Source organism: Apiospora aurea (genome assembly GCF_038362705.1).
Source record: "Apiospora aurea strain CBS 24483 chromosome Unknown utg000009l_segment0_segment0, whole genome shotgun sequence".
In the NCBI taxonomy this organism is placed as follows: Eukaryota; Fungi; Ascomycota; class Sordariomycetes; order Amphisphaeriales; family Apiosporaceae; genus Apiospora; species Apiospora aurea.
Genome location: NW_027117396.1, coordinates 157,163 through 178,327, shown reverse-complemented (window position 1 = coordinate 178,327; position 21,165 = coordinate 157,163). Strand labels below are relative to the sequence as shown.

General features: G+C 51.7%; 7 protein-coding genes across 7 annotated transcripts; 3 read left to right on the top strand and 4 right to left on the bottom strand.

Annotated features, from left to right (window-relative positions):
- Nucleotides 1-2,316: 2,316 nt before the first annotated feature.
- On the bottom strand, nt 2,317-3,747 carry PG986_013168 (uncharacterized protein; the record flags this gene model as incomplete). Its single annotated transcript, XM_066849390.1, has 4 exons — nt 2,317-2,853; nt 2,910-3,040; nt 3,094-3,381; nt 3,453-3,747. The coding sequence occupies 4 exons, from the start codon at nt 3,745-3,747 to the stop codon at nt 2,317-2,319; spliced, it is 1,251 nt and encodes a 416-aa protein (XP_066693533.1).
- A 2,069-nt stretch (nt 3,748-5,816) lies between these two features.
- Nucleotides 5,817-8,000, bottom strand: PG986_013167 (autophagy protein Atg22; the record flags this gene model as incomplete). Its single annotated transcript, XM_066849389.1, has 3 exons — nt 5,817-7,492; nt 7,663-7,703; nt 7,768-8,000. The coding sequence occupies 3 exons, from the start codon at nt 7,998-8,000 to the stop codon at nt 5,817-5,819; spliced, it is 1,950 nt and encodes a 649-aa protein (XP_066693532.1).
- Nucleotides 8,001-10,683: 2,683 nt separating this feature from the next.
- On the top strand, nt 10,684-11,924 carry PG986_013166 (endo-1-4-beta-xylanase C; the record flags this gene model as incomplete). Its single annotated transcript, XM_066849388.1, has 4 exons — nt 10,684-11,086; nt 11,168-11,214; nt 11,277-11,717; nt 11,832-11,924. The coding sequence occupies 4 exons, from the start codon at nt 10,684-10,686 to the stop codon at nt 11,922-11,924; spliced, it is 984 nt and encodes a 327-aa protein (XP_066693531.1).
- Nucleotides 11,925-12,371: 447 nt separating this feature from the next.
- On the bottom strand, nt 12,372-13,153 carry PG986_013165 (uncharacterized protein; the record flags this gene model as incomplete). The annotated part of the gene is made up of 2 exons (XM_066849387.1): nt 12,372-12,757; nt 13,012-13,153. The coding sequence occupies 2 exons, from the start codon at nt 13,151-13,153 to the stop codon at nt 12,372-12,374; spliced, it is 528 nt and encodes a 175-aa protein (XP_066693530.1).
- Nucleotides 13,154-14,359: 1,206 nt separating this feature from the next.
- Nucleotides 14,360-15,304, bottom strand: PG986_013164 (uncharacterized protein; the record flags this gene model as incomplete). Its single annotated transcript, XM_066849386.1, has 1 exon — nt 14,360-15,304. The coding sequence occupies one exon, from the start codon at nt 15,302-15,304 to the stop codon at nt 14,360-14,362; it is 945 nt and encodes a 314-aa protein (XP_066693529.1).
- Nucleotides 15,305-19,811: 4,507 nt separating this feature from the next.
- Nucleotides 19,812-20,577, top strand: PG986_013163 (uncharacterized protein; the record flags this gene model as incomplete). Its single annotated transcript, XM_066849385.1, has 2 exons — nt 19,812-20,321; nt 20,371-20,577. 2 exons carry the CDS (start codon nt 19,812-19,814, stop codon nt 20,575-20,577), a joined length of 717 nt encoding a protein of 238 aa, XP_066693528.1.
- A 27-nt stretch (nt 20,578-20,604) lies between these two features.
- PG986_013162 (uncharacterized protein) lies at nt 20,605-21,036 on the top strand (the record flags this gene model as incomplete). The annotated part of the gene is made up of 2 exons (XM_066849384.1): nt 20,605-20,654; nt 20,709-21,036. The coding sequence occupies 2 exons, from the start codon at nt 20,605-20,607 to the stop codon at nt 21,034-21,036; spliced, it is 378 nt and encodes a 125-aa protein (XP_066693527.1).
- Nucleotides 21,037-21,165: the final 129 nt, after the last annotated feature.

Here is a 21,165-nt window from a genome sequence, read left to right as displayed (position 1 = left end):
TGAGACCCTAGAGGATATACTGTGTAGTCAGGTCACAGAAATTGCAGATATCTCTTTCTCTGATCTCTTATGTATCACTAGTTACTTTAACCTTCTTTGTTGCCCTTTACCGATTGGGAATCAACTCAAATTTTGGTGTAATGACGGTACTATTTAAAGTCTAGCATAGAATCAAGACCCAGGCGTATATACAAGAGCCAGAGGCGTTCTGCTCACCAGTACCTGAGGTCCTCAGAGACAGAGCATGGAGAGGCTCAAAAAGCGCAAGCCGATATGTTGCTCTTACCCTTGCACATTTAGTCAAATGCATCCTTTCGTAAAATGCCTATCTTGCTAGCAGGTGCCATGCGCCATGGCAGATCGGCTCGAGGGTTAAGATGCTGCCAGTCCCAACAAGAAGCAAAGGAAACATGTCCTATAGCTTCAGTTGACTCAAGTGCAATGGTTATAAATCCTTGGATGGTGAGGGTGGAGAGACGAACTGACCGAGATATATGCATGGCCGAACAGCCCAAGGCACCCCCCTTTTTTTTATCTCGATATAAAATGTGCTCTGCCTGGGCACATTTGATGCTAGACTCTCTTAGTATCTAAATCTGATAGTCTAAATACAAATAATTACTCAAAGGCCCTCTACGCCGACTTTCTTGTATAACTTATTGGATCCGTCTGAGCCTGGAAAAATAGTCGACACTGGTTGCGCCTTGGAATATCGCTCAAGTGCTTCGACCACGTCTTTCCTAGACGATTCCCGTTCACTGGCCTATATGTCAAGTACCAAGTTGCTCACAATAAAACAATACCCTGCTAACATTAACATATAACAACGCTGGCCAGCCTGGGTATACGGGTAATAAATGTAGAATTTCGCCCCAACGTTGCTGGTGGTCCAAGTATCAACTTCAGGGAACCAAACGAGCTATCGATGTATTCGGAGATTCTAGCATGCCGAAGTCAAGCCTAGAATTACAACAACATTAGTTTGAACTGGAAAACTGCTCTATTCTCGCCTAGAGGATATCTCGGACGGTGAACGCTGTCTACCTTAACACAGGATCACAAGGGGCAGGCAACTGCCATTCATATCTAGCCACGGCCAGGCTATGAATCACGAATCCCGTATAATTACTCTTACAACTACAAGACTATCGATATTGCTTCCCACGCATATTAAGCAAGCCTGGGCACGTCAGCAAGCGGTAAGGGGCACCCACACCCAAGAAGCCCTTCGAACACGAACACTAAGCAAATCGTCTACTCGTCGTATTCTTCCGAAAGCTATGAAACAAAACCCACCAACAATTTTTGATGTCGCACGCCGTCCCTCGGAAGAAAAGGTTGCAGTACAGGAGGGAGCTATCTCGGCTCTTTTTTATTGCCCTCGCGATATCATTCAAACTTCTGGGTATAACCGCCTTGCTAAATGACCGCTCTACAAGAACGACCATGATCTTGTATCTGCTTGTATGCACATTAAATAGGATCTCGTCTTCCCCCCTGAATATATTTATCTATGCTATCCAGTCTGATGCTATGTTAGTAGTCTACTTTGGTGTAGAACTGAAAATAGTCGTCACTTCACGAAATACGATAATTACAGATCTGACAAATCTCGGTAGTAGAAAAGAAGATAGTTAACTGGTCAACTATGTACAAGTAAGTGCATCTGCCTAAGATGTGAACTCCCATTCGCCCGGAACAGACCATGGCTTGCCTCCGCCCCTGAATAAGAATAACCAAGGCATTCCGCAGTATCTCGTCTAGATGCTCGAGACACCGGCCCGTAACCACTTTCCGCTTAAGGATGCTGTCGTATTAGTACTCAGTGAGAGCCATATTCCTCTCCTCCGCATCATCCGTGCCCCCTCAATGAAGAGCCCCATCATGATTTTGCATGGCCTCGTCCTCTGAAGTTGCCCACACCACCACAACTGCCTTAATTTCTCATATTTTTCCAACTCATTCTTGCGGTCTCGTTCTCTCAAAATTTCATCAGCTTCGTCCCACGCCTCTAGATGCCTCCGAACAAGGACACCCCACAAAAGCTGCAGGGTATTTAACAAACACCCCCTGAACGCCAGGCAAGAAAAAAAAAAGCATAACCCAATTTGCGCAGCACATTACAGATAACAGCTTGATACTGGTATATAGATGTGGAACCAGAATCAAGCTAGCGGGTGGGATCGCCCAGGTCTGATAATCGGCCCAGCAATAGGAGCGGCGCGGCTATGGCGTGTGCCATAAAAAGAGATCGTCGCCAATTACTGGATGATTTTCGAGCACAAAAGGCATTTGATGGGCTCTGTCCATGATTTTTCACCACCAGAAACGTCTTGCCGGAGGTCTGTGATCTCCACTACCGGCGGAGATAAGTCGTTTCTGATGACGCCCCTCGAAGAGACCTTCGTAGGGCTTGGATGCGCTCAACTCAGCAGCGTCTGATTTTCGTGGACGACCCCTCTTCTTGGGCTCGTTCTTATTGCTGGAAGCCACGGGTATGGTGGTGTTGTCCTTCCCGTCAACATCCATGTTCTCGGCGTTGTTCTCGACATCGGCAAGCTTGATGGTCTTCTGGTCTTCTGGCTTTACGTCAATTGAATGCTGGGTTGTTTGGGCAGCACCGGACTCGCTCGGACTAAGAGGTCGCTTGGGTCCCTCACCATCCACGTCCTCTTCCTTAACAGGCTTCGATCTGTGGGACTTGTCGGTACCGAGGCGTTCGTAGGTAGCCATCAGGGCCTCGCGGAGTATACAGTCGTCATGTAGCCAGCTTGAACAGCCTTCACTGTTGCAGCCAATCAAAGTCTTATCGGGGTTTTCGGGCTGATGGCAGCGGCAGCGAGGCTCCACAGACTGTAATCGAGAAGGTTAGTAGGTGCTCCGTTGGGTGTTGCCAGCTGCGAACTCACTGATAGCTCCATTGTTCGCACATCTATAGCCTGTCGCCAGTACAGAGCTGACTGGATCTCCTCTTCGTTTTGCTCGTCCCATTGGTTCACCGTGGCTGAGGCTGTGACACTGACAACGTTGATGACGTCCACTATTGGTTTGTTAGAAGACTGCTACCAGAATGTATACTTAAGAAGAACGTACTGTGGTTGGAAGCAATAAGCTCGTTACGCCCATGGTATGGCTGCCTGCCTTGAACGTACTTCTTCCCATCCTGGGTGCCCGAGGGCAGCTCATCGGGCCAATACATCCAGTATACTCTTGCGTATACGTGATGCTCGTCGCTAGCACGAATCTCGAGAATTCGAGCAACCCAATCATCATCCGATCGCTTCCTTGGCTGCATCGCTTCGTCTGGGTTCTTCTGGCGCTGAATGGTCGAGCTGTTGGCGACAAAGATGAAGCCTTCGCTGTAGTATTTGATTCCGTTCACTATGAAAAGTAGTCAGTCGCGTTAGTCCAGAGGCTGCGAAAACGCGCAAAGAAGCTGCCTGATAACGTACAAACAAAGCTATTGTATCTAGTCATGCCGACCCAGTCCTCGTTCGGCTTGACAGAGAAGTGGCGGTCCATTGTGTTGTTAGGATCCTTGAACTTGCCCGTAGGCGCAAAGGGCGACACCTGCAGTGGGATCTTTTGCGGCTGTTGAGGGGTCTGGTCTTCTGAGTCCTGGCGCCTCCTCTTCTTTTGTTTCTGCTTCTTGTCCTTGTCGCCCGGAGTCGGGTGCTCTACCTTAAAGGGGCATTCCGCCCAGCTCTCGTCCTTTTCAGCCCGTGGTCGCTTGCGTGCGGTCGCCATGGTCTGAAAGCTCTGAAGCTCTGTGCAGCAGGCGCGCTTGGAGGAAAAGGTAGTATTAGGCGACGAGGGTCGGTTCGGCAAGTGACAGCAGGCAACGGTTGCTTGTCCTCAAGATGAAAGAATGGCGCGTTCTGCGAGGTCGAGGCGCAGGTGCAATGAAAATTCTAGTGGAGGCGCCCGAGGCGAGGGAAACAGTTTGTCGCAAACCCAGCCGGTCGGTGGATGTAATCCCTTGAGCGCGTGTGCGCAGTGGTTTGATCGCGAGAAGTAATCTCCAATGCAACGCAACACGACTTGACTCGAACAGGTACAAGAATGATAAAGCAAAAGAAGTGGTGTTGGACAGTATAAAGTTTTGATGGATTTGTAAGTTGCGCGCCTAGTGGAGAGAAGAGTGGTGATATCGATCGAAACCCGCCGGTCGCTCAATGGAGAATTCGGTGGCGGGGGAAGGGCATCACCAGTCCAAATCAGTCACAGCCAGCAAAAAGAGAGCCGAGACAGCTAGAAAGCTAGCTGTCTTTTTTGCTGACAGGGAACGCAAGTGATATGGGGGGATGGTGAGGATGTCAGATTCGGGGGGTGTGTTTTGGAGACCGACAGCAGCTCTGACAAGACGCGACCAATACTTTGGGGAAAACGGATGTTGGGTTCCAATTGCCGAGCCGGTGGAGAGAGTGCAAGAGACGAGCAATGGGATGCGATGGTGAAGGTTGTGATGCGATGGAGAAGATGGATGCGCACGGCGGAAGGATGGGACTGCCAACCTCGCTCAATCCCCGTCTGCCTGATAGGTAGGTACAGTCCAGCACAGTAGGCGCGGTAGCGGTAATGGTAGTGGTAGTGGTATTAGCAGAGGACGATCAATTGGGCGCTGTCGTATCGGTCGGTCGGGGTCGGTCTTCGCGATCGCGTATTGCTGACAGAGCTGGACAGTCAATGAGTGGACTGACTGACTGGCTGGACTACCTCCCAAGTTGCTAGCCACCTGCTTTTTTTAAAACCTCTAAATCGTTATTAGATGGAGCCCGGGAGAGGAACAGGGAAGGGAAGGAGAGAAAAAAAAAAAAAAATGCTGCCGGACAAGCACCAGCACGTGATTTGGAGACGCCAGACAGAGGCCAGCTCCAGGCATTGGCTGCTGATTGGGCTGGGGACGAGGGAACTAGCGAGTAGCACGGTACTGTAGGTAGCGACTACCTTAGGTACTGACTGTCACTACTACCTCTCTCGGATCCTGGCTCGGAATCATTTCGAGTAGTAAATGTGGCTCTAACGGCTGAGGACGCCGATGTGCTTCTCTTGTCCTGGCCTTACCACCGATCAACTATAGCCCCCAATGTCATGCAATGTATCCTGTGGGTTTGGTGAGCTGCATATCTTCATCATGTCTTTCATCTGCCGATACTAGAGCCTCGAATGCCTAGGCAGGAACCAATTACCAGTAGACCTCAAGTGCTATGTACCTGGCTCTTCACCCCGTATAAGCCAATAGGCTTTGTAAGTGCACACCAACATAGCGATGTACATCTCGACAGCTACAATTCTACATAACGATAGAGGTAGCTCCCATGCTGATCGAATAAAACATGCCACTCCATGCGTGTAACGCATTCCACAGTTTTACTACACACATGCACGTCGCACAAAAAGGACCGACACTACGCGTATTGGCAGTAACCTAGGCAGTACAATCTGCCGTGGCAGTGACTTTTCCAAGCAGTTCGGCCCCCAACGCACGCAAACCAATGACGTTGGTTCAATGCTATGAATGCTAAGGCTTTAACCGCGGCATAACTGCTTCGCATGCCTCGCCAGTTCCGACCTGCCTAGGGAGCTGGCTGTTGGGTTTGCCAGGGCGCATCTGGTCAGCCACGGATGCTATGTTGGTTGTAACTGATTGCTGCTCTCGACTTGTTTCGCCTATGATCGACATGCAAGGGAATATGCGTTCTTATTTACTTGAGTATGTAAGATAGTCTTGAAAACCAACACCGCCGCTACGCGAATGTTCAAAAGGGGCAGTCGAAGGTTCTTCATTCGGAAATACGCGGTTGCTCAGAGCATCATCAAGTCCTTCTACCATCATCACCATCACCGTTGTATGATGCAAGCATTCCGTGCGACTCGTCGTCCGCGTGGGAAAGATTAGATGAGTCTTCCTGGCTCTTAAACCCTTCGATCACCTCAGCCAACTTCTCGCCCTCAATCTTGCCCCTTTCCACATTCACAAAGTAGATGAGGGGCGCCGGGAGACCGACCAGCGCCGCGAGGAACCAGAAAGCCGGTCGGATCTCTCCAGAGGCGTCAATGATGGCACCAACAATGGCTGGGCCAAAAACGCTGGAACCCTTGTCAGTGATGGCATAGAGCGCGTAAAATGCGGTTTCCGATCCCGGAGGAATGAGCTCGCCATATAACGAACGGCAGTATGCCCCGAGCCCGCCCAACACCAACCCGTAAATGGCAGCCAAGGGATACATCTCCCATGGCTGTTGAAGTCCGACGACTCCCCATTGTTTTACAAACGGTAAGTAGCCCAGCAGGCCATAAATGGGGATGATCTCAAATAGCGCTATACACGCCAGTATTGTATGGTGAGGCGCGAGTTTGAAATATCGCGAGACGAATGACCAGGAGAATGCGCCTAGTACGCCCGTTGTCGTTGAAATGACATTGATCATCCCTAGCGCCCATGGTTTCATGCCCAATGCCGTTTTCGCATATAAAATTGCTGTAGTAGATGTTGTGGCAACGGCATCTGATAGCAAAAACCAAGCTGCCAAGAAGAGCACGATGTCGCGAAGGCGCCTGGCAAGTTTGATAGTGCGGTAAAGGTTCTTCCAGGCGTACCCGATATATGATAGCCATGCCCAGCGGCCATTTCCGTTTGTCTTTGGCAGTGGAGGCCCAGGCCGGGGTCTCAGCCACATCGCAGCAGGTATGGTGAAGATAGCCCACCAAGAGCCGATGGCCAAGAGGACCACACGTTGTGACCATGTCGAGCTCCCCATTGCAATGAGTATGAGAATCGACATGCACTGGACAAATAAGCCAGCACCGTACCCGATCCCTATACCCTTGGCTGATATCTGCGTCGAAAGTTGCAATTCGATAGATGTGAGTTCAGAATGCGTGGGGGTCCTAACCAATTCACTGTAATCAGACGCGGCATCGTCTTGCGGCAACAACGCTGTGGTTGAGTTGTTGAGTGGCTGTTCGCCCGTGGTCCAGCGACCATGCTGCAGCGATTCGGCTTCCGTCCCATGACGGTCGTCGGGTGTGACGACATCGGTGACCGCCGCCTCTTGAACCTTGGGATGATGACGGACCAGAAGGGGAAGAAACGAGTTCAAAAGGACGAACGATGCGCCGAACGACACGTTGGAAACGATGGCGAGCAGAGCGCCAAGGACGTAGATCTCCTTGAAGACGAAGATAAAGGCCATGACGCAAATACTGCCGACCCAGCCAAACGTCAGGAGCAGCCGCTTCCTGTAATTTCCGTGGTCGGCCGCACAGCTGATGCTGACAACAAGAAGGGCCTGGAGCAACACGCTGATGCTGAAAGTGTACATGGTGAAACTAGCCGTGTTGATTTCGACACCGAGCACGTTGACGATACATTGCGATTCCTCCCCTTTAGCGTGCTTGGTGTCGCTGCTCGGGCATGGCGTCTTTCGATCGGATAATAGGACGCCATTATCTCTTGCAAGACTTTCGAGTAGGATTGGTATAAATGATGCTGTAGGAGTTGGGTGTTAGTCGCCACAGGATTCGGGGCTGCGCATATATTGTCGTATGCGTGCGTGCACCGCGGCTAGGCTTACAAATGGCTGTTGCATTGGCGTTAAAGTTAGCTATCTGTACCACCAACGACACGGGAGTCGCAACAGCACTGGAGAATGGACTTACCACATATCATGTAAGTTTCGGCGGCAAAGGCGTACATGTACCTTTTTTGGACCTCGGGGTTAGCATTTCCGACGCTCAAAAGCCATGGTGTTTTGTTGCGCTTACCACCCAGCGAGCTCCTTGCCGGTGGTAGGGCGCGTATCTTCGCCCGGATAGCGACCGCCGTCGCGTTCCCCATTCTCCGTACTCGGGCGGGGACTCATGGTGTCGGATTCGGAAGTCGATCGTTCATCGTCGGCTTCAAAGGAAGATGTATAAGATCTAAAAGATTTGGCGAAGGATGGTATTGACAAGAAGGGAGGCCGTGGAGGTAAGCGCTCTTCATTTCGAGGGACCATATTGGGTTCCGTGCCAGCAAGCGAGCCGTCGCACACACCACTAAACACCACCAATAGTTCCGTCTCTAGCTCACTGCACACCACCTGTCTGTACCCATACACCGCCACGCACACACACACACACACCACCTGAACTCTGCGTAGGTACTTTAACCAGGACGTATGTATGCAAGGCAAAGCAAAGCAGAGCGAAGCAAAACAAAGCAACAACAGCCTCAGCGTCAGACTCCCGTCATCTGCTAGCTCGAGATGGTATTACTATTATTAGTATTTGTTAGCCGACCAAAACCTCCCACCACTGGTCGACAGGCGCAGAACCGCAGCGCGGAAGACGGATGAAGCAGCTCCTTGGTTGCTTGTTGGTCTGGTTTACTGAGTTGCTGAGGTGCGATGCGCTGCTTTCGTATGCAGCAGTATCCAGAATTGCGCGTTAATCGGTTCAATACGTCTGTCTGGTGCAAGCGGGTGGGGGTGTCTTAGGAGGTTAGGTATGCTTTGACATTCGATGGACAAGAACTGCATGTGCTGGCTGGCTGCGATCAATAGCAGTACGAACAAAAGGATCACCACGAGGGGGTTTCCCACAACACAGTTATTCGACAATGGAGGACGGAAAAAGCTGTGACGGGTCGAGGTTGGCAGAAAATGACCCGAGGGGACGCATTCCCTACCGGGCTTTGCGAGTTAGTAGTGATTCTCGGCGCCTATGGTATCGACTAAAAAGTAGATTTCCCACAGGCGACGCACCCGCCGCAATGTATTTGTGGCACGCACTCATCACTACGATCGTCGTTTTCCTAGGCGTGGTATTCTTGAAACCTCTGGCGAATGCCTAATGTGGATGATGGGCCGCAACGTCGAAACCCTCGTAAGATGCAATCAAGTATTTCCTTCACCTCCTTCACTGGGGCACTTTAGCGTAGCCCCTTAAACCGCGAGACCCTGGAGAGGATGAGGGCTGGCAGGGGCTGGCCAACGCCCGTTGAAGCTCTCTCCCCCCCGCAGCGAGCGTTGAGACGCGGCAATCCCGCGCTGGGATCAGGGAGCTTTGGAGCTTGAAGCTTGGCTTTGCTGCGACGACTCCACTCCAGAGGCGAGAACGCGGGGTTATGCACTCAGGTGGCTCCCGAACAGTCATCCCACGCCTAGACCGAGTCGTGAACATCGCATTGCTGTTAGGGCTATCGAGTTGCTTGTGCTTGTGCTTGTGCTTGAGCTTGTTCTCATGGAACCTTAATACGACAAGCTCGTGGCTTCGGGTGGCCGTGGATCTTCAGCTACTTACTTCCTAATGCTATCTTGTTAGATGGGACTTGATCACAATCGGACGGTTCTTGCTCGCAGGTTGATCCATCCGGATGCAACTTTCGACAGCCAGTCACAGGATGGGACTGATGAATCCATCAGACTCAGCTCTATACCTTTTACGTAACAAGCGCCCAGCCTGTCACAAAGCTTGTGTCCCTCTCCCTCTCATCACAGTCTCTACTTCTACTTGTACTTCTTCATACCTGAAGAGAGCTTGGCTTGAATGAGACTCACTGCCTACCGTACACCAACATCACCTCGAATGGCTAGCTCGATGAGGCGGCTGTCTGTGCCAACGATATCAACAAGGCCAGTAACAACGGCAATACCAGCGTCCTCTAATATGCGACATCGTAACACCCTGCAATTTACGAGCAATATGGAAACGAATCCTGGTTGGCCTGTGATTGACCGTTGCGGCTGCCGGGAGTTCCTTCACCGGTGTTCGATATTGGGAGAATGGAAATACACAGCAGATCGGTCCACACCAGGTCCAGGGTCGCTTAGGAGAGATGATGTAGTTCTGTTCGTTGGAAGTGTTTCGCGCCTTGAATCGCACCGGAGCAAGTAGAAGCGTCAGACAGACCCATACTTGACTCGACTTTGGGTCCCTCTTATCATGCGAGTCAGTTCAAATAATGGAATTCGTGGAATATACCAGATCCGGTAACCAAAATGCCCTGGAAGTCGATATAAGCTCCTTTCATCCGTACAAGACGACTCAACCGGCATTGGCACATGGTCTGTATATCTGGATGCTGACGATGATGTTGTTTACGGTGACCGCCATTGGGGTCACCGATGCCAAGGCCGACACCCTGTCGTCGATCATTCTGGGGTGCTTGTTTTCTATCTACCCTTTTCAACTACCGTATGTGCTGCTATCTTGGCACCTGATCCGAATGCTATTCTTTCAGGCTATTGTCTTCACCCACAGTTGACTTGTTTCTGGGTTCCATATATCCCAAGATTCGCCTAGTCAACCCAGATCCGATTCGTGGATCTGTAGGCCCATTTTCCCCATTGGGTGCTGTTGCCAACCGCCCCGATGCTTCCCCATGCTGTTGGACAAATAAGCCTCTCCTCGGGCCAGGAAGGGCTCAGGGGTAAGCTCTCGGCCCCGCACATTGCTTAATGGGAACTTCGTCTTCGCCCCTATAGCGGCTTGAGTCCGATTCCATGCACAGGGCCGAGCAAGCGCTATGGTTTGCGACGATATGGCCATGTCTGGTTCGGGCATGATCTTCCGTACTGGCTGGCTGCCGTACAGCTATAAAGCCCATGCCCAGAGCCGTCCTTTTATCATTACGCTCACCAGAAGCAACTGCACTCCCCCACTGTCTACATAGCTCGGCGATCAAACTGGTCCATCAAGATGAAGTCCGCACTCGTTTTGCTCCTGGCTCCCCTGACAGCTCTTGCGGCCCCAGCTGAGCTGGTCGAACGCCAGTCCCATCCGAGTATCGACCAGCTGATCAAAGCCAAGGGGAAGCTCTACTTCGGGACGTGCGCCGACCAGCGCACTTTGTCCAACTCCCAGAATGCCGGCGTGATCAAGCCCGACTTTGGCCAGCTCACCCCCGAGAACTCCATGAAGTGGGACGCCACCGAGCCCTCGCGAGGCTCCATGAGCTACGGCGGTGCTGACTACCTCGTCAACTGGGCCCAGGAGAACAACAAGACGGTCCGCGGCCACACCCTCGTTTGGCACTCGCAGCTTCCTGGCTGGGTGAGCAACATTCGAGACAAGGCGACCCTGACCACCGTCATTCAGAACCGTTAGTTTTTATCGTGTAGCTTCCACTCGATAAAAATCGCATACGTCTCGTACGAGCAATTGCTAACTTCACACGGAAAAGACGTGACGAACCTCGTCACTCGTTACAAGGGAAAGATCCGAGCCTGGGTAGGTTTCTCAACACGACCCCTTTCTTCGGAAACATCGCGAAATACTAAGATCACCAACAGGACGTCGTGAACGAGATCTTTGACGAGAATGGCGGCCTGCGGGGCTCCGTCTTCTCGCAGGTCCTGGGCGAGGATTTCGTCCGCATCGCCTTCGAGGCCGCGCGCAAGGCCGACCCGGACGCCATCCTCTACATCAACGACTACAACCTCGACAGTCCCAACTACGCGAAGCTGACCAACGGCATGGTCGCGCACGTCAAGAAGTGGCTCGCCGCCGGCGTGCCCATCGACGGCATCGGCTCGCAGGGCCACCTGCAGGCCGGCCAGGGGTCGGCCAATGCCCAGGCCCTCGCCGCGCTCGCCGCCACCGGCGTCAAGGAGGTCGCCATCACCGAGCTCGACATTGTCAATGCTGGCAGCAACGACTACGTCGCCGTGGTCAACGGGTGCTTGAACTTGAAGGCCTGTGTCGGCGTGACCGTCTGGGGTGTCCGCGATCCTGTACGTTTGTTTGGGCTTTCCTATTGGTTTCGTCTTCTTCTCCCTCATCGTCTCCCTTGAATCGGAAGCATGTTCATCAAGTTCATCGTATATACTAACGACTCATGGCCTCAGGATTCGTGGAGAGCCCAGAATAGCCCTCTTCTGTTCAACTCCCAGTACCAGCCCAAGGCTGCGTACACTGCTGTCGCCAATGCTTTGAAATAAGCATCACGACAGGGGGCTAGCTGATGAGGCACGGCATAGCTCGTCCTGTAACTTGTTGATGTTCAAAGACATACTGACTAGGTGAAAATGATGAGTAGCTCACGTGAAGGGGAGTCACTTTTGAAACTGAATAGCGAAAAAAACTGTATCAAACAAGTGTTACTTCAAGATATCATCCATAACCTAAAGCATGGATGAACCAGATCCAAGCTCCATCGCGGATCTGAAGCGCATCAACTGTGTGAACAAACCGCCCGACTTAGAGAAACGATGATCATATTCGCGATATTTGGTCTTCGTTGAAAACTGATATGAAAAAAAAACTAAAAAAAACTGTGTAAAGTCTAGATAGACACCTAACTCTCCACAGAAAGGCTAGTAAGGGTATTATTTTCAGAAAGCGACCAACCAATCGTCCACCGCAGCAGCAGCGCCACCTCATAGTACTTACTTCCCAGCGCCGAAGTTGAAAATATCTGGCATGAAGTTCAAACCCCATCCCAAATCATCATGAAGCAAAGCAACATTAAGCATGCCTCTTCCTCTTCTGTTCCTCTCTCTCTCTTTCTCTCTCACTTCTTGAACATGCCAAAGATCTTGTGCTTGAGCTTGTCGGCGGTGCTGGTCTGCGGCTCGGCGGCCGACAGCGACGAGTCGGCCACCTTCTTCTTCTTGCTCGCCTCGTCGTCGTCGGTCAGGTGCACGTTGGCGGCGCCCCCCGCGGCCCGTGTGGAAGGGCTCCTCCTCGGACTTGCGCGTGGCCGCGGCGGGGACCACGTCCTTGTCGGTCCGTAGGCCTGGATCCTTGCCCGGCTCGCCTATGTTGCCGCCGCCTGTATAACGTGAAGAGAAGGGAGGGTCAGAAGCAGCTCATGTGTAGAAAAATATAGGGAGATCTTGTAAAAGAGCGGATGGCGTGGTGGGTGCTTCAACAGAGGGGGAGTGGGCAATTGAATGAGTAAGTTGAAGCTTGGGGGCTTTCAGATCGGAAGCTCGATACTCGAGAGCTTCCTTTCCTAGGCGCTCCGTTACGCAATTGAATGATGGCGCGTAGGAGACCAATGGAGATCACAGCACTTTGGCTTACCTCCGCGACCCGTCGAGTACGGCCCGGCGTTCTGGCTGCCTTCTTCGCCCTGACGAGTGATCTCTCCATCGACATATGGAGTAGAGTCGGGATTGATGTTACCGGCACCTCCACGGCCGTGCGATACTTCGGGGGCGGACATGATTGCCGGGTGCGGATAAAAAGGGAGTCTCTCTGGGCAGAATGGATATCGATTAGACACAGGTCGGGCAAGTCTCAACAAAACAGCCAGTATGCAGCTTTGACAGGAGCTTCTTCGCGAAAAGCAAAGTCAGTCAAGTCCGGCGACCGGCGTGCGTGTGGTGTGACTTTATCTACAAGACCCTTGTCGAACCTCCTGCATCATGTCATTGGGGAAAAGAGCTGAGCCTGAAGCGGCGCAGGTGACAAGGGAAGGGAACCCCCCAAGGGCGCGGCAACCCACCAACCCCATGCCGGCGGGCGAATCAACAGCACGTACCTGATATTACGCGAGTAATACTGTAATAAGATGCAGCAGGCAATAAACAAAATGGCAATATCAGGCGACTTTCTCAATTAGGCTGCCTGGCTGCCAATAATCTCTCTTCCTTCGGGATGTCCTTTTCCTTGCTCAGCCGTATCATCCCAAGATTGCGGACGAACTCCCGTCGCCTTATATGCGTGCTACGTAACCGTAGTGTTCGTAGCTCTATCCTTGTACGTCTGTCAGGTCCACCGGCTCATGATAAGAACGCAAGCAGGTACACAGCACATGCACTCAATAACTGTGTATGGAGGGTATTGGCTTTCCGTCCACCTGCAAGTACTGTGCCCGTAAAGGTTAAGATCAGCTTAGCAGGCAGGCCAAACTATCCATTTGGCCAAGGCGGTCTTCGTCGCAGAGCTCTCGGAAGCTGATGCCGTGACGTAATTTGGCTGCTCATCCCATGATAAGATAGCGAGCTGTCACTGGTGGGCGCGCGCCTGCCAAGGAACGGTGGCTGTCGGCAGCTTCGATGGCCTGAATCGGACATACACTGCCTTCTATTAGACAGACAGGCTTCGGTTTACGTAGCAGCAGTCACTTCCCCCGGCATCTAACCGAATATTCCAACGTCAGAGTGCATTTTGCGCTCGACCTAGTGAATGTGTACATATGCTACATACCATCTTTCTTACATATACCCAATGAGACATTCCTGTTGTGGCAATTTCTATGCAGAAACCGCTGGCCACGGACTGAGCAACACAACGAGCACTGGCAAGGCGCACAGCACAACGGGGTATTGAGAGAATCTGCCTGCCAGCTGGGCAGCCAGACCTCTTTAAGTTTGTGGTGCGCCAATCCTTCGCTCTACGACCTTCTCTTCTTCTTCTTCGCGTATCGCTATCCCGCCAAGTCAAATCGCCAGATCTGGATGTTCTTCTCGAAGGAAGGGAGAATCGATGCCATTTGTGTCCCGTATGGCCCGAAGAAAGGTGGGTGGCTATCCATGAACTCGCGCCATTGGATGCGATCGCGCATCACCAGCCGCCGATGAAGTGCAGTGATGTCCTCGGGGTCGTCGATGCCCCATTTGAACGCCGACCCGCTGGACCGCAGCGCTTTGATGAACGTCGTGAGGTTCACCGAGAGGCTGCCTAGCGAGTCGAAAATCAGCTGCCCGCCGTGCTCGCTGCCTCCGAAGTACTCCGCCAGGTCCCGTATCATGGCCTTGCCATCCTTCGGCTCGAGATAGGGCGTCAGGCCCTCGGCGATGACGAGGGTCGGCCGGTCGGCTGGAATGTCCCGGTACCAGCCCGGCGCCGACACGTCCAGCGTCCGCAGCTTGTAGTCGCCCTCGGGCTGTGGCATCAGCCGTGACCGCAGGTCTACTACCAAGGGCTGGTCTATGTCGATCCATCGCACGCGCGGACTCTTGGCCACACGGAAGAAGCGGCAGTCGAGACCGCAGGCTAGGTGCACGACAGTGACAGGTTCCGAATGGGCATCCAGAAACTCCTGGCACCACTGATCGAGCCGTCTGGCGCGGTTGGCGATCCAAGTCACATATCGCTGGTCCGTTGTGAACTTGAAATGGCTTGCATCCATATCGACGTCGCACCTTTCCAGCAGCTGCCTGGCATACGGGTCGGCGAGTATGGGGTTGGAGCTCTGGGCATCCCGAAGTTTGAACATGACCATCGGCAGCAGTGTTTGCTCTGATCCCGCGAGAATGACCTTTTCTTTGGGCAGACTCGGTGTGACGTTGATGTTGATTTCGCTGTTGGCGCAGCTCCCAGTGTTGCTCCTCGTGGGTCTGGGTCTGTCCTCTAGCGGCTGCGAATCCATCGTGGCTGTGGATTTTCGCGACGCAAACGTACGAAATGTCTCGGTACTACGCCTTTTGCTTCCTCGGCGAGTCAAAGGCATGATTACTAGGTAGTGTTCAGGACGTTCAGGTGCTTTGAAAATTTTGGGCTGATGTAAAAATTACTTCTGAATGAGTTAACTTGATACAGAAATCTACAGATTCAAGAGAGGAGGAGCGAGGCCATGGTCGCTATTATCTCCCTCGCGACCCCGTCGCAGTGACGGGCGGCGGTGCTCGCGCTCGACCAAACAATGCTGAACTGCATGACCGGGAACCATGGCGAGGTGGGAAAACTCGCCGGCGCCAGTCGCTTATGCTGTTTCGATTCCCCGGTGAGGTCCATAGTTCCACCAGGGTAAGCAAGCCGGGCGGCCAATGATGCCATTGTTGGCAATGGTGGTTTTAGCAAGCCGCGGTCTGCCTCGGGACCTAGCCATAACAGAAGCGCTATTCCTCGCCCTAATGGTTTCCATCTCCGTGCAGTCTCAACGGCAGTGGTTTCTCGTTCGTGTCGACCGGCTCAAAACTCAGCCCTGCTTGGGCTTGGGCATGCCGACGGATCGGTCAGGGTTCATTTGTGGGTTTCGCCCTGTCGGTGTTTATTTTTCAAGCGAGTGGGTATCTTCCGGAGCCATCCAATGGGGGGGCCGCTGTGGCCCTAGAAGCTCTTGTCTACGGTCGTCACATGAGACTACCTGCGCGTACCATCGTCAGTGTCGAGGCTTATCGAGACTCGAATGCTGATGAAGCCTACTTCCACTCCTTTCCTACAACTCGAGTTACGCCTGGTGGAGCAATCACATTTGAACATCCAACTGGACTGGTGTTCGGTCGGTCTCGTGTTGGGCCTGCACCTTCGGGAAGAGAAAGCAAAACAACATCACGTTTCCACAATAATTCAGACCCGATCGATGGGATTAGATCAGTCCGTGAAACAAGGGTCAATCCATCCTTTAACCTCGGCGCAAGTGCCATCTCTACACGGGGCAGATACCCATTTCTTGTCATTGGAGCTCGCGTGCCCAAGGTGCCTTAGGATCAATTTCTTCTCTTCCCAGATCTCAAGTGGTCCATGTTTCGAGGGAATAGGATTCACTGCCGGATTTCCGAGTGGGCATGTAACAGAGCCATTCTCCATTGCAAGAACTTGGCTTATGGTGAGATTGTTAAGACCAGACGCAATCCAGGGTTCGACCATCACTCGGAATGCCAGCGTGTATCCATCATGGAAATAAGGCAGCTGTCGCGCGCTAGCCTGGCACTGCCATCCTCATTTGGGCACGAACGGTCTAGCAAGGCCTGCCATGCCGCTGGCGGTTTATGGAATATTTTATTTAATAAGCACCTGTCATGAATGTAGGCTGCAGATCAGGCAACCCACTACGTCAACACAGCGGATCAGGCATGCACTGTCTCCATAGTATTTTAGCAGCTCATGCTGCTCTAGTGCTCTGAACAGGGGTTGACTTGTCATTGAGCCGGATTTAGCGCACAGGCGCTGTCCTAAATACAGACAAATGTTGTTCGGGTACAGGAATAGTACCACCTAGGGAAAGCTCTGCCTCAGGGTCTTGAACTTGGTTCGCTTATGTTCAGTCTCAAAGGGAACTTCTACCTACATGCAATCTTCGAATCAGTGTGAAACTTCACATGCTATTTCCATATAGCCGTTGCAGCACCTTCTCTCAATCGCTCGAAGCCAGAAATAGCTATCTTGGCCTCCTTGGCAGTCTCTAATAAACCAGGATTGTAAAACACGCCACAGCAAGGCGATGTCTCCGCCTTGGAAACTCCTGAGTTTGCAGCGCATATGGAAAGATGGTTGGGAGGCAGCTGGTCTGACTAAGCTTGACCAGGTTAGGGCAAGAACAGACAGTGATAAAGGAGATATCTGGGAGTTTGCCCCAGTGACAGGAAATCACAACATGCTCCCTTTATGCGCGTGCCTGGCTTGAAAAAGCTAGCATAACACAAATAGACAGTATAAGGATATAACCCCAACCCCAACCCCAACCGTAACCGTAACCATATCCAGGATACAAAAGGGGGCTGGCTGGTCGACAGACATGAGGTCTTATGACCAGACCGCTGTGCATTTTCTATGATTCTGCTTTTCTTGTCTTCATGTCTGTTGAGAATGCAACCTCTACAGACTCCATGCGTACGATGATAGAGACCACTAGCCGACGTCACAGCAACGTGGCATGCAGGCTCTAGCCTCAAGGCGGAAGGGCAGAGCTCCGTCTCACCTTGATACACGTTGTGATAGCCTCATTCAACCACAGTATCTTCAAACCATATTGCCAAAAACTCCCAGTCAACTCCGTCTACAGCCCATCCAGCTGCCGTGGGCACTCAAACAATATAGTCAAAGACAACTCTTCCATATCCATTCTGGGCTGCACTTTGTGACATTGCAAACCAGCTACCGGCGTCCACAACTCTGAGCTTGGATTGCAGAGATGCAGCTACGCTACCTGGTTGCCAGTTAGTTCTATCATACGTTGTAACGACGGTGTTTTGTTTGTATGGATGAAAAGTAGAAGATTGGTTAATTACCTTTGCGCACTCCTCCAACTCCCCAACCAAGACGGCTCAGGGTTGGACCCCAGACCACCAGCGGTGCAAACATCAGCCCCGTCATGTACAATAACCAAGCTGCATAGAAAGTTGCGTCGACAAGTGCCTGTGCTGTATCGTCCTGGAAGCCCTTATTTTTCTGTCGCAACCACCGCGCAACTGCTCGCAGCAGCTGCTCTGGGATTTTGCAAAGGTCACCAAATGTGCAAAAAGGCTCCATCTCCACCGTAAGATGAGCGCCTAAGCGTTCCAGTAGCTTTGCGGTGTCTTCTGTAGCCTCAAGGCGGCTTTGCAGCAACTCAGATAGCCTTTTTTTGTTGCCCTGGGGATAAGCTTCTGAAGGCACGTCGCATTTGGTTCGCGCCAGATCGTCGAGCTATGGCTTTGATCGATCTCAAGAACTCCTGTACTTCCTTGAAAGCCACTGCAAGTAACTTGCCCTCTTTCTTCATGCAACTGAGCAACTTGACAATCCAGTCATAGAAGTCTTTCGATTTAGTATCGTTACTGGCTTTGGGCTCCGGGGCTTCATTGTATTGTGTGACCATGTCATAGAGGAGCGGGAAATGTCGAACAACGTCAGTTACCCATCCCAAAAGACATTGGCTAAGAATGGCAAAAAATATGAACAAAATAAACGGAAGCTTCATTTTGTCTTGATTCTGTGATGTCCGGCGCTGTTAACTAATTGCTGATTTGTTGACGGAGAGAGAGAGAGAGAGAGAGAGAGAGAGAAAGTGTGCGAAAAACGGTGGGAGAGAGTGCGTATTAGAGAAACAGCAAACGACCAAGCAAACGCCCACTTGAAACTGTGTAACAGCCTTCCAAAAACTGATTGCTGGACATAACAATATCCGTGTATTGTTTCGTGTGCAGGCCATAACACCTAGGCGTCCATTGTGTCCGTCAAACCCGAAAAAGGCACCAATGCGGATAGTTGCATGTATCAAAAAAGGGGTCAACACCAATACCCCAAACAACTCTAACGCGACTCGATAATCACTTTGAGGCCTGAAGTTTGTCCTCCTTCTGAGTTGTAAGCCCTGTAAATCGATACAGTTGATTCTCTAGATTCCCCTTCCGTACACTGGTGGGTCAGCCTTGTTGGGGATGGAAAAGCACTTATCCCCGTACCAGCATGGCTTCAGGTAGTTATGACTTTCGTCAGCTGCGTTGTATCTATTAGAGGCCTCTGCGAAGTCCCCTTCCGTTGAGTAGTAGGCATAGCATGTACGCGGCTTAAAAAAACAAGAGTATGATTCACACCTGCATTGCTCAAAGACCAACGGCTACGTAGCGACTCTGGATGAGTTGTTGCCTGTCGATTTCATTGCATCCGTATGCCAGTGGTCCTTAAAGGTGTCTCATGGGAGCGACAGAAAAGCAAACGGGGTCGGCGAAGGCAAACACATGGTTGCGATGAGTGTAGACGCCGATGCATGCCTTCCTACCCGGCAATCGGCCGCATAAAGATGTATCATCTCGCTGGAGCACCTTGACATATCCAACGCATGGCCATATGCAACTATGGGGTGGATCAGGGGTTTCTCTGCATGTTGCTACTCTAAGGTGCATGCACTTAACTGCAAAGGGACAGTTCACCGACCACTCGCAATGTAGGATTGGACAAGAAAGCGGGGAATCTACTTCCGTTGTAGGTACAAGTATGTATTCGTCGACTCTGTGCAATCACTCACTAGAATCGAACTGTATGTCCATGTGTGCTGCTAAGCCAACAACTCTGGGTTCATGACAGGGCGCAAATCGACTTTCCCCCGGGTTGGAGCAATGATCGCCTTGACACGATCTCTGTTGATGAGTTCAGCCAAATACCGGAGGAAGTGGGCTTACCCAACTGCTTTATGATATCACACCCGCCCATTCGAAACTCGCTTTTTGCTAACTATGCCCCCAGGAGCGAGCGGCGCTGAAGCAGGCTGTTCGGAGGCATGTTTTCTCTCCACAGTATGCAAAGCTGCAGAAGCTCAACCAGGCCTCGGCATCGGCCAACGCAAGACCAGCCACGCCGCCGTCGTATGTGCCCCCCGGTTGGACCACCGAACAAGCAAGAAGCCTTGGTGGGACGCTCGTGAGCCAATTGTCCGAAGAGGTATGCGGTTTGCTGATTTGTCATCGTATGTTGGTACCATACTAACATTGGATGCTCGAACAGGAGCAGAGGCTTTGGTTCGCTGGCCGATGTGCGGATACGGCTCGCCAGGATCGCAAGGCCGGCAAGGAGGAAACAGACCCTCCGTCATGCATCCCCAGCGGGTGGTCCACCGAGCAAGCTGTATCCCCAACCTTCGACCTGTTGCCACAACTTTCACTGCAGGTAAAATACTAGCTATTGTTTTTATCATCCCCACAAGGCTATTCGCTCAGCTCACTCAGCTACCATTAGGAGCTCACGAGGTATATGGAAGCTCGGAATGAGCAGAAACTATATAAGATGCGCTCCCAGGACACTACCGAAACGGGGCCAAGTAGAAGACTTCATCAACCACCGTCGCCTCTCATCCAGACCCTGCAGATGAGAGGGTACCCCGCGTGGGGCTTTGTGGTAGTACGGACTTACTATGCGTCCGAGGAGCAATGGCAGGCTTTCCGAAAGAGGCTGAATGTGTTGTGTAACGCCCAGATCGACGAGGAGACAGGCGAGGGTCTATAGTGCGCTAAAGACACGCTGGAGTTCAAGATGATCGAGGATCCGAGACTGGAGGGAGCCAGTCACACCGAGGCTAGGAAGTGAGTTATCTCCCATATTGGCCAAATACTGCAAGTGAAGCTAACCATGACTAGACATTTCCATGGAGCCCGTGCTATGGGTGACGTTGCAGCTGGACTGGACTTGGAATTAACGATCCTTGTCGATGAAAACATTATCAAATCATTTCTTGCTAATGGAGCCCAGCCATCTTCAGGAACATCCCCACCATACTTGGTTGCGGTGGATGTCACTGAACCATTATCGGGAGGGACGTCTAAAGGGTATCCTGGATTCTTCAGAGCGTCGATGGACGCACTGCTCTCGGAATTGTATACAAAACTCTGTATGGGGCTACCAGCTAAGGAACTATGGGCTATGCTTGGGGACGGGCGGGTCCTATGGATTGGGGACGATGAATGAACTATGTGCAATATCTTCAACTAACAAGTATGACCAGAACCACTATCAAGGCAGCCAAATGTCTTAATATGGAGTATTTCAATAACGGAAAACCCCTTAGCAATATCTTGGTTACTTGTTCACTTGTGA